This window comes from Mastigoproctus giganteus, chromosome 4, assembly GCF_048544385.1.
Source record: "Mastigoproctus giganteus isolate SK-2022 chromosome 4, ASM4854438v1, whole genome shotgun sequence".
NCBI classification, from domain to species: Eukaryota; Metazoa; Arthropoda; class Arachnida; order Uropygi; family Thelyphonidae; genus Mastigoproctus; species Mastigoproctus giganteus.
This window is the reverse complement of record NC_143578.1, coordinates 244,016,724-244,029,549: the sequence shown is the minus strand read 5'-3', so window position 1 is coordinate 244,029,549 and position 12,826 is coordinate 244,016,724. Positions and strand designations below refer to the sequence as shown.

The window sequence follows — 12,826 nt, the reverse complement described above, 5'->3', positions numbered from 1 at the left end:
CCTTTGAGCTATTCATAATGTAACAGCAGGCTTCATTCCTCCTCTGCTTCGTGTAACGAAATCCATGCCAAGTAGTCCACCTGTACTGTGAATTCAGATACAGACAAAAAATGGGTACATTACAGTTATTAATGCGCATCTTCTCAATTTGAAACTACATGAACCATCGCTATATCAATGTCAGAATGCAGGCATAATTGCCCAGTTTTTGTTGTCATGGTAACAATATTAATTGAAATTTCTTTGTGCTAATGGAGTTGCATCATTGAGTAACACGGTCATTAGATACGGCTAGCTAGAGGAAACTAGCCGTTCTCCAATTTAATTGAGAAAATAGTAAACTCTAAGACGAAATGCCTTTAAGAAACCGCCTAAAGATCTTGAACTTCTCACCGGACCATTTAGCTATGCATGATTCTCATTTCTGAATGGGAGAAAGCGTGTTTCCCCCCCCCCCCTAATACTTAACACTAAGAGCTTTTTCACTTGGTAGAAAAAATTTCAGTCACAAAAACAGACAAGTCCTTGTGATAACAATTTTCCTTATGTTGAATGAAATGAGGATGTATTGGATAAAACTTCCTTGCATAACACATTCCATATATACTATGTAAATAAGCATTAGGAGACATGATAATTATCAGTACTGGATTCAATTATTTTGTTTCAAATTTCGTCGGAGTTTGAGTCCATATTAATCAAAATAATTTATCTCGCCTCCGGCCGGAGTTTTCTAATTTTACAGCTCGCTGTGAAAGGCAGACCAGCCTTAAACACATAATTTACAAAACACGACGTCTATTGGGTCGAATTCCTTTGACAGTAGTCGAATCTATTTGGAGAAGTCGAAACCAACATTGAAACGGATGGAACAGTTTCCGATCCTCATTATTCTCAAATAGTAGTCTTCAATATGAGGGGCCAGAAAAGCAGTTTCTTTTTTGGAAATACATAAGACAAATTATTTTAAATTACATACAAAACAGTGGCGCTCACTTTGGATTAGCTATAATCGAATATTCAGAAATGCACTTACAACAAAACTATAGTTAGGTTTTTAACTTCATCCACAAATTGTCAATACCCAACGGTTTTCTTTAGGAAATCAGCCATCAGTATTTTTCCAGTTTTTTTGCTAATTTTCATTTTGGACAAATTCAAACCGATTCAACATTTCTTCAAATTATCCAAAGCTTTCGATTCAATTAATCATATACGTACACGTAGAAAATACACCCTCACATTAACTAACTCTTCTGTTGATATTCACCTGTATCTGCTGTCGTTAATATGCTATTTCCTTACTGGCCGAAATAGTTGGAATATTTTCAAATTTTTACTCGATTGCAATAGGCGTACCTCGAGGTTCCTCGCTGGGTCGCATTTCTATCACCTATATCAATAATCTGGCTTTCCATACGAATGCTTTTAGTCCATAACATAAACATTTTCAGAAGAATTTACCTCAGATTGCGTCCTTTTACAAGTTGCTGAAGACCACATCTCTTATTCATGCTCTGATAATCACTTGGGTATTATTATAGATAAACATTTTTCTCTGTTTAAAGCGGCCCTACCATTAGTTTCATGTACACAATTGTGCACAACTACTACAAAAGGCTACGGAGTAAAATTCAGATTAAACTCAGCTTTTAAACTTAGTTTAAAACTATTCATTAAATAGTTAGGAAAAAAATCTGTTTAAAGTTAATTCTGATAACACGTTACTTAAATGATACAAGGAAATAGTTTTACTTGTCGTAGAATTTACAGATATTGCATGATTCCATTAGAAAAAAAAACTGGAGTTTCACATATATAATTTGTTTTATGTAATAAACAGCTTCAATCCTGCTTTTCTACTTGGCGTTAGGGCTGCTTCTCTAAACAGGGAAAGCATAACTGTTATTTTTGCTGCCTTTATTTTCTGGCAAGGCAACAAACTTTAATTAGCCATAGAGTATTGAATTGAGATAATCATCCAAAATGTAATGCTCACATTCAAAAAAACATTTCCACAAAAGGAAGAAAAACACTCGATGCTATAAACTTTAACGTTTTTGCTCCTACACATAAAACAAGACCAATTAGTCGTCAAAATTTCTTTTCGGGCATTGAAAAGTAAAAAAAAAAAACTCAGAGGAAACGTCAGCACCTTAAATCACAAAAGCGCTGAAGGCGGGTTGTTGGAGCTTAAAAGAAATTTCGAGAAGGGACTTTTATTGGATGGGAACGCTTGCTGTTTGTTTTGATGACGTGAAAACCATTTCAGAAGATTGTAGAAAAGATCAATACACTGCGAATTCTTTGGATAGTATTCACTTTTTTTAACAATGAATTTTGATCAGAAAAAAAAAATGGGTGTTACCTTTTGGAAGGGGGTTTATCCTCGTAATATGAACAAAACACTAATCAAAAACATGAGATTTTATTGACTATTTTGATTTATATGCTTATATCGTAGTATGCACAGAAAATTGCCTCTTTTGCATAAATAAAATAGATTTTACTTTTTCGTATTCTTTTCAGATTTCTTCCAGAATGCTACAACCTAAATAATGAGTGAATGGATAAATCACCATGATCCTCTTCAGCATATTCTCAGTATCTTCGTTGTGGTGGTGACAGACAGTTTCGCAAATGACCTTCTTGAGTTACTCGACACCTCATGAAGTAGGTGTTTAAACAACTTCATTCATCGGGAGTCTAAAAATGTGATAAAATGACTGGCACAGATAAGACGGAGAAACTGGGACCACCTCCAGCTCCTCCGCACATAGTTCCACCAACAATGGCGGTATCTCCTCTCTTACCACCACCTCAACTACCAGGATTAGTAGTGGACTCTGTTCCCCCATACAGTTCTACTGTTCAGGGAGCATCTCCACCACAGATCCCTCTACCTCACTCACTGCCACCTCCACAGCCTAAGATGCATCGAGCGCACTCCCACTCAATGTCGTCCCTCCCTCCTGAGCCATTCATGATTATGAAAAGTAAGGCGCTGAACAGGAGAGTAACCATCAATGTTGGAGGTGTCAAGCACGAAGTTCTCTGGCGCACTTTGGAGCGTCTCCCTCATACAAGACTGGGCAGGTTAAGGGAATGCAACACACACGAAGCCATAATGGAACTGTGCGACGATTATAGTTTAGTTGACAATGAATATTTTTTCGATCGTCATCCACGCTCTTTTAGTGCAGTTCTCAATTTTTATCGTACTGGAAAGCTCCATCTGGTGGAAGAAATGTGTGTACTAGCATTTAGTGACGATTTAGAGTACTGGGGTGTAGATGAGCTGTACCTCGAATCATGTTGCCAACATAAATATCACCAAAGAAAGGAACACGTTCATGAAGAAATGAGAAAAGAAGCAGAATCACTGAGGCAAAGGGACGAGGAAGAATTTGGAGATGGAAGATTAGCTCAGTATCAAAAATTCCTTTGGGATCTACTCGAGAAACCTACGTCATCTCTGGCGGCTAGGGTGAGCTTTGGTTCTCTTTATATTTAATGTTTAACGGGAGTTCTCTTATACATTTTTAAATTCAAATTTAGTTATTAATTGTTAAATATTTTATTTCACTATTTGATCCACCACAATATGTATGTGAAATGCAAATATTTTTTCCTTGCGTTTCGAAAAATTCCTGAATTTTGATCGCTATCGATTTTCACATAAAATCGTAAATACAATTAAACTCCAAGTCGTTAAATTTATTACTGGTATTCATATAACTTTTGAATAAAATAACTTCTTTACTTTCTTTTCCAGAAAAATTATTTTGTTTTAAAAGTGTAAACCTTTTAAAATCAAACTTATTTGAATTATTACGTTATAATTGGAATAACTGGCGTATCGTCGGTTGCTGAAATATGAAATGATGTGGGTGGATTATTCCTCTAACAGAGGGCTTCATAATAAGTTTTTATTGCATGGGGAAGCCTAATTGTAATATAGTGATTTATTCCCATAAGACAATGCGCAATTATAAGCAGAGACTATCTGCTTTGTGCATTGCTGCTGTTTACATGGCCATATTGCTACCACCGGTTTGGATAATCTGTTTTAAACTCTATCAGTGATGTAGGGAACATAAGCATCCTGAAGCGCTGATCAATTTTCCAATTTCGGGACGAAACATCGATTCCCCCCGCTTTTTTTTTCTCAACCCACAAAGGAAAAATTACTCGGAAAATAAGTTAGTGACAAAAGTGCTTCTAACTGAAGTAATGGTTGCAAGTGAATGAAATTTGATATGGAGGTACATTTATTAAGTCTTAGATTTGAATCCTGCCAAAATAGGGGGAAATTTTTATAACCGGTTTTTAATACCAAAACTGAGTTAATTGGCCTGGCGAGCACTGATGGATTTTTCTTCCCGGAAATTACTACAGAATACAAGCAGTTTAGAGATGCTTGACTATACCTTGTTATCGACTAGCGTGCCATTAGAGCAGGATGGCCAGACGTCCCCGTTTTCCGGGAACAGTCCTCTGAACTACTTGAAACCGCAATGTTCCCGTTTTTTAGAATGTGTTTCCGGAATGTTCCCCTTTTGTAGAATATTTTCCTAGAAAAGCTGACTCAGAAGTCTATCCGCTTGCTAAGTGAATATTCTGCTCATTACATACTGATCTCACCGAAGTTGTGAACCAAGACAATTTCGGGTGAGGTCGGTAGTGTCTCTTACTACTAACCCTCATGGGTAGGATCACCCTCCTCCTCACAGCGCGTAGAAAAGTTCGAGTCCCGTCGGTGACGGAACTTTTATGGGTCTCTTTTTTGGCTGAGTTAGTCGGTCTCAGGCGAGGTAGCACGGTTTCCCCCCCCCCCCCGGAAACTCGGGTTTTTCGTCCAGCAAGCAGATTTCTCCTGGTGAGGCATGGGCCTGCCTCACTGACTTCTGGGGTTGCCTACTCTATCATCCCCATATTTCTGCCTTAACCCCCCCCCCAGCCTTCAATCTCCCACCCACTCTATCTTTATGCTAGTGAATGTCCCACACACACAAAAACTTAATGTAAAAATTCCCGTTCACCCATTCTTTAGGCCTTTATTATGCAAGCATTATCCTCCTCACCCAACGATCATCAAACCGACGATGATGGATATATGTATCGCATATATATGGATCTGTCTGTACGTACGTGCATATACAAGAGCGCGCGCGTTTTTTTTTTTTTTTTTTTTTTTAGGTCCTGGCCTCTGAAATCTCAGGAAATTAGGTGGTAGGACCTGGCAGATTGAAACTAAAACTACTGGGTTCCTGGTCTGCCTCCATGGGGCAACGTTGGGCCTCAGCAAGGGTCCAGCGGCTAAATGACCAGATGAACAACGGTACATGACACTACACATATACAATATCCATACACTTTTAAACCTCTGGCATTTCCAGCAAACTGGTACGCCCACAATGAAAGCAACGCGGAGATGGGGAAACCCCTGGTGCCGTCTGACACTAAATACACCTTACCTATTGGTAACTCTCTAGGAGGCTTCCGGATCAGCTAGTGTATAATCTTGCTACCTCTACTCCGCTAGATAGTGACTGGAGGGAGTCCGAGTAGTGTGTATGCAAGGGGCATTGTCTAGACCACGTTATGTCAAGGATCTGGGTATATTCTTACCATGTGTACGCCATATCCAAAAATTTCATTACTTCATACAGCATGCCACCCCGTACTTTTTCTTACTATTGAATACACTAACCCATGCACGGTACTAAGTACTGTAGGTTCTAATACCTCTCGTGTTTGGGGTTTTCATAAAAAAGAAAGTGGCTATGAGCAAAAGTTTGCTTCAAAAAGGAATCAATCTCATATTGAGGAACTTTACCACGAGTTGCCTCGGTACTGCGCTTGCATTTAAAATGTGAGCCAAAATCAAGGACTACATCACGATGGAAAGAAACAAAAATAAAATATCATCTTGACATTATGGAACGGTTACCAGATGTCACCACTTTCCAGGAAGCTTCCTGGGAATGTCCCCGATTTTGTGTGTCGGGAAAGCTAACTCACAAAACTGCAGATCATCATCACGCATTTGTTATTTTACCGGGTCAATCTGCACGTTAATTAACGAGCTCTATCGAAATGCCCAACGATAGCATATTTACTTAACACTACCTGGAGTTAAAAGACTCAATCTCTCTCTCTATCTACCCCATTCTGTATTTTTCCTCCTCCGGTGTAAATTTCCAGTGAAGTAACTTCTCTTGGTGATTTTAATATTCACAACCATAGTTGGCTCCAGATCTCTAGTTATAATGGCCCAACTAGTAGAAATGCCGAGGCTTTTGAGATTACAAATGGCTTATTTACCTACCAGAATAACAGATAATAATAACACCCACACAGCACTCTCGATCTTCTCACCAATTATGTACACGGTCAATATTAGTGGTCTTCTGGACATTTCAGATCGCAACTTGATGATGGTCGCTTCTCCAATGGAGCCTCTCAGTGAAATTATTCTTGTAGTGATGAAAACTTTATTAAACATTCTACTCTTAAATCCCGTCCCTTATCCAAACCTTGGTTTTCCAATAAAAGTGCTAACGATGTTCAAGATTCAAGATGCTGGATATCGTAATTGGCTACTATCGCAACTAATATTTTCTATAAGAGTTAACTCATTAGCCTTGAATTTCTTGACTTCACTTTGAGTGTTTTGGGACTGTAATTTTTTTTTAATTGCAATATGAAATTTTTACCAGAACACTCGAAGAAATTATGAACAAACGAACTAAACAACTATAATAATTGTAATCGATGGGTCAAACAGAAGAGAGAGAAATCGTGCCGCCGAAGTACGTAAACGGCCTTTAATCAGATAACGCCCGGGGGAGCAATTAATTACTGTAATACGACGTGAAATCTTTACACGCGATTAAGAACAACGGAAGCAATGGGTATCCAGAATTAGCTCCGTACTGGACTTGATTGATGATAGAGATAATAGTCAGTTTGGACTGATGGGAGTCCCGAGCATCAATCAATCCTCATGGCACTGTCATCCGTATGTTTGATAAATAATCGGCTAACAGATTCTTATCTTTCTGATTAACGAACAGTTCCACCACTCAGACTACTGAAATAGTTCACTCCAGGAAGACTAGGAGAGAAGATAATTTTACTTGTCTATCTGTTAGCAGTAAGAATCGCATGCAAATATCAGCTCATAACATGTCGAATCCTTTACCAAAGAAAGCTTTATACCTACCAACTAAACCACTTTAGATTTAACCAATATCCCTGTTCCAGCATCACACTATGCACTAATCGTTCATGCTGCATGCTTATCAGAATGGATAACAATCTGGCACTCTCAAACTAATGATAAACTCTTGCAGTTTAAGGATGGTCCGAAAATTTGGCGCTCCAGTGTTCGTACATGAAGACGAGAAGTAGCAGTCCTTTCAAGGGCAAGAATAGGTCATACTCATCTGACCCACCTTTATTTAATCACAAGAAGGAGACGATCCACCAGTGTCCACATTGTTCTCAAATTCTGACTGTTAAACACATTCTCATTGACTGTCTCTACTATAGACAAGACAGAACTTGAACCCTGCTATCACTGGTAAATCTTGATAAACCAATAACTTTAGAGAATCTCATTGACAACAAGGCAAATATTTCCGAATTTTTCAACTATCTCAAGCTAACTGGACTTTTTAATCACTTCTGATTTTATGAAAGTTTCATTTCCTTACATTAAGCGATCATAGAGAAATACGTTTCCACATCAGTATGCATACACCTAACCGAGCGCCTCACATTGCCCCCCACTGGGTTTGTCATGTTCTCGACTAAGGCAGTTGACTAAGCACCCTTTGACTCTTTCATACAGAGTGATCTTCAAGACCTACCCTCGCTATCCGATAAGAGTGCAGCTGACCTGACGGACCTGTACCGGAGCTCATTCCAATTAGCTGCATATCGCTCAGCGAAGAAAAAGACCATAAAGCCTAAAACTTGTGCCTGGTGGAACCGAGCTAACTGTACTTAGGAAAGAGGCACACAGAGCAGAGCACGTAAGGAGTACCAGCGTCATAGAAATCCCCCCCCCAAGACGTTGAAAACTGCACGCAGTCTACCTCACTAAAAAGAGAACACCTTTACCAAAGCGGTTGCCTACAGGAAAAGACAAACCTGGACGGACTTCCAAGGACTCAGGAAATTCTAACCCATGGGGACTCCTTTATAAAATCTCCAGAGGGAAGACATACATCCCGGATGTCTTTGGCTCGGTACAGCTTCGCGAACAGGAAACCGTAACCTGGCACGATTCGATCAGTGCCATAATTGATGAACTTTTCCCCACAGATGATCCAATGGAAGACCAACCTGAATATGCAGATATCAGATAACACCCCAAGATAACCTGAACATGCAGATAACACCCCAAGAACTTGAGACAGCAATGAACAGAATCAATCTGAATAAATGCCCTGGAATTGATCTTCTTGAGTATGCATTCATACAAAGGGTATTCAAACTGAAACCAGAGCACCTACTTCTCCTTTTTAACCGCTGCCTTACAGAATCTCTCTTCGCTGAACCCTGGAAAGTTGCTCTTCTCCGACTCATTCCGAAGCCTAACAAACTACCAACAGAACCTCGGTCACTCTGCCCCATTGCTCTCTTACCCAAACTTGGTAAAATTCTGGAACGACTCAGAGCCATAAAAATTGTAAGCATATTTCAAGACAAAGGACTTATCTCTCCTTCGCAATATGGATTCACACAAGGTCGCTCCTGTGAGGATGTACTCTCAGAAATGATACTCCATCTGGAGACCTCCAAGGCCAAGTACGAACTGGTCGTCTTTATAGACTTTGAGGGGTGCTTTTGACCGGGTATGGTGGGAGAGCGCTCTTGAGAAGCTGCGCTCTGCTGACTACCCACCACAATTCTACTGGTTAATCAGGAGCTACTTCACCGACAGAACTGCAGTATAGGCAAGACACAGGCAACTAACACGACCAATTTACAGAGGATGCCCACAGAGCTCCGTATTGGGCCCCTTAATCTGGAACCTGGTTCTTCAGGACTGGCTTCGCAGCAGCTTCGACAGTACCAAGATCACTGCATTCGCAGACAATCTCACCATCATCTTCTTGGGCCGCTCTCGGCGAGCCCTTGAGACCACTGCAAACCATGTTCTTGACGACCTTGCTGACTGGACTCAAACCAATCTGACAAAACTAATATGATGATCTTTGGAGGCAAACTCTACCTTCGAAGGCCCCCCCCCCCAGATTAAAATCCAAGGCACGCAGTTACCTCTTGTGACCCAAACCCGAGTCCTATGGGTCATCATTGACCATGGACTTACTTTCCTCCCTCATCTTCAGAATCTCAACATAAAAGTAAAACTTCTCAGCCTCAAAAGTCAGAATCTCCAGGAGTGACTGGGGATTTTCCAAGCGCACAATACTCCTTTACTACAAGGCGGTGTTCCTCCCTACTCAAGAAGTTAATTGTAAAATTAAACTGTTTCTACAGCGGCAGCACAAGTCATTGCAGGAGTTCTTCCACTGGATCTTTTAGTAGTTTATAGGGACTATGCTACAGAATACGGAGGAGGATTCCTGCAGAAATCCTAGGCATCCACCTTAACTTAGACGCGGACGTGAAAAGAGAAGATGGGACACAACCAACAAGGGACTAGTCACGAAAAACTTCATACCGGATGTTACCTTTGCCGTGGCAAAATCTGTTACGAAATGGTTTACTCTCAAGATGGAAACCTCCTACCTAGTCACAGGATTTCGGGCCCTCAATGAGAAATTGTTTCAATTTAGGCTTGCAGAGTCAGATCTCTGTTTCTGTGGAGCGAAGGAGAACTGGTCCCACCTACTCTTTGACTGTACAATATATGATGAATCCAGAGAACAGCTGAGGAACAACGTCCAGAGATTCTCTCCAACTGCAGTGGAACAACTAATTCAACACCAAGTAACCTTGCAGCATATGAAAATATATATTTTTTATTTTTCACATTAATTAAGTTACTATACACTACATAGTAAGTGCATTACGTTTCAAGGGCATTAATTAAATAGTAATAATCCATGATTTATAACAATGAATTGAGCACGCTGAATTCTGATGGGATCCTTCCACTTGTTCAGATTACGAACCTAAGGGGGCATAAATTCAAATTAAGAAAAGACAGAAGTAGAATAGATGTGCGGAAATTTGCCTTTAGCCAGCGGGTGGTTAATTGCTGGAACAAACTTCCATCTGTCGTTGTGGAAGTTGATAGGTTGAATAAATTTAAGGAGGAACTGGATTTTTTTTTTTTTGGCTGATGCTGAATACACTTGCTTTCCTGCATCACATGCCACTACTACTACAAAAAAAATATAACGGACTTTTATGCACAGACCTTGAAAATTGTTTCTGCGTCTGCGCTACATTATCCACTCATTCCTCCAACCGGCGCACGGCAACAAATATAATATTCAGTGCTATAGCTACAATATACGGTAAATATACAATATAATATGTGGATAGCCCATGTGATATGTATGAAAAAAGAAATTTCCGGATTTCAATTAGCCCAATTTTAATGAAATTTGAGAAGGCTCGACAAATCGTTGTAACAGAGAATAATAGAAAATTTCATGAAACTCCATTCACTGAAGTCGAATTTATATGCACACGAACGGACAAAGAAATAATAATTGTCGGATTTCTATTGGAAAGGCTCAACAAGCCTTTCTTAAAGGCTATTCTGAGTTGGCATACTTACCTAATGCCTCGCGGGGCCACCTTCTGTCCCTAGACAGCCCATATACGCTTGGCATGGACTCCACATGGTGTTTCAGGGTATCCTGCGCTAACGTTACCCATGCATTGTACAATGTGTCCAGTAATGGCCGCATATTATCAGGTAATTGGTCGTAGCATCGAATGTCCTTTCCCAGTTTGTTCCCACCATACTCATTGGGTTGATCGATTAAACTGGTCGGCCATGGGAGGACAGAGAATTCACTGTCGTGTTCCTGAAACCAGTCAGCAACCTACCACGACCTGCCATGACGCTTTGTCTTGTTGGCAGATGACAGAGTTGCCTCGATTCACTGCCATAATGAAGGGGTGCACTTGGTGCGCGATGACAGAAAGGAAGACGTTCCCATCAAGCCCCGTCACCACCAAATACGGAGGATGCGGAAAGGTCAGGGAATGACCACCGCATATCCCGGTGCAATATGGCCTTAGTTGCTAATGCTCCTAAAAACCAAATAACTAACTAACCCATCGAGCCGTTGATTAACGGTGATCAAAGGACCCAGAGCATTCCACGAAAACATTCCCAAACCGTTGAGCCAGTCCGGTAAACTCGTGACACCACAGAACGGGAGCACTTAACTATGTTGGCTGTTGACGACATAGTGGCACCTGCACGTCTTGCCCCCCACAATTATTCCATGTTCAGAGTTAGAAAGATCTCGATGTCGACCCACTCTTCCTCGCAGATACCCAAAAATTGATTGCTATATTTGCGAACTACATTCTTATATCAGCTGTTCCCGACTTTGAGCCTTCGCCAGCGTCACACACCAGTCCATTCCTATGGAGGGGGGGGGGTTAAAATGCAAAGCCAAGTCATGTAAAACTTCATGAAAATCCATCCACATTAGCATTAGTAGAGGCATTTGATGCAAGAAAGCAAGCTTATGCAGCATCAGCCAAAAAAAAAAAAAAAAAAAGTAACATAAATAAATAAAAATAACCACTTCCACTTCACCCCTCTGTTCGTTCGAAATACCTGTCCAGCTGAGCCTTAAACTTATTTAGGCTATGAACTTCCACGACAAGGGATGGAAGTCTGTTCCACCCACCAACCACCCGCTGGCTAAAGGCAAATTTCCGCACATCTATCCTACATCTGTCTTTCCTCAATTTGAATTTATGCCCTCTCAGGTGATTTTTCTGAGCTAGAGGAAGAATCCCATCAGCATTGAGCATGCTCAAACCATTCAAGGCTTTGTACACCTCTATCAGATCACCCCGCTGGTGCCTAGTTTCCAGACACTGTAATTTGCAAAACTTAAGCCTTTCTTCGTAAGAGAACCCCTTTGTCCCATTCACCAATCTAGTTGCCCTTCTCTGTACTCGTTCCAGCAGCTCTACATCCTTCCTGAAATGAGGCCTCCAGGCCTGTATACAGTACTCTAGGTGTGGCCTGACCATTGCCTTATACAAGGGAATAATCACCTCCTTATCCCTGCTAGAAAAATTCCTATATATCATTGACAATACACCATGAGCTACTCTTGCAGCTCGTCTGCACTGCTCAGAGAACTTCATATCTGCCTGCACCACCACCCCCAGGTCCCTTTCATTCTCTACCACTGTCAGTGTAGTACCACAGAGTTGATACGTTGCTCTGGGGTTGCTGTTTCCCATATGTAGTACTTTACATTTGTCAATGTTAAACTTCATTTGCCACCTCGAAGCCCATCTGCTCAACCTTTCCAAATCCTGTTGCAGCAGCATAGTGTCAGTAGTGTCCTTGACAACCCTGCCAACCTTCGTATCGTCTGCAAACTTGGACATTAAGCCTGATATACCATCATCAATATCATTTATAAATACAGAAAACAATAAAGGCCCCAATACTGAACCCTGAGGGACTCCACTAATAACATTAGTCCACGATGAGCAGTGTCCATTGATTACCACTCTCTGTCTTCTCCCCCTCAACCACCCCTTTATCCATAGCAGCAACTTGCCTCCAATGCCACACTGCTCCAATTTGTGCAGCAGTCTTCCATGTGCAACAGTATCAAAAGCCTTTCTAAGA

At 40.8% G+C, this 12,826-nt stretch overlaps 1 protein-coding gene across 2 annotated transcripts in view; it reads left to right on the top strand.

The window, feature by feature from the left end:
- LOC150087581 (uncharacterized) overlaps positions 1-12,826 on the top strand; it is a 317,512-nt gene that overhangs the window by 11,001 nt on the left and 293,685 nt on the right. For both annotated transcript variants that reach the window (XM_090371262.1, XM_090371263.1), the window contains exon 2: positions 2,530-3,487. In XM_090371262.1, coding sequence (XP_090227388.1) covers positions 2,723-3,487 — 765 coding nt within the window. In that variant the 5' untranslated portion in view covers positions 2,530-2,722. The remainder of the gene's footprint in view (positions 1-2,529; positions 3,488-12,826) is intronic.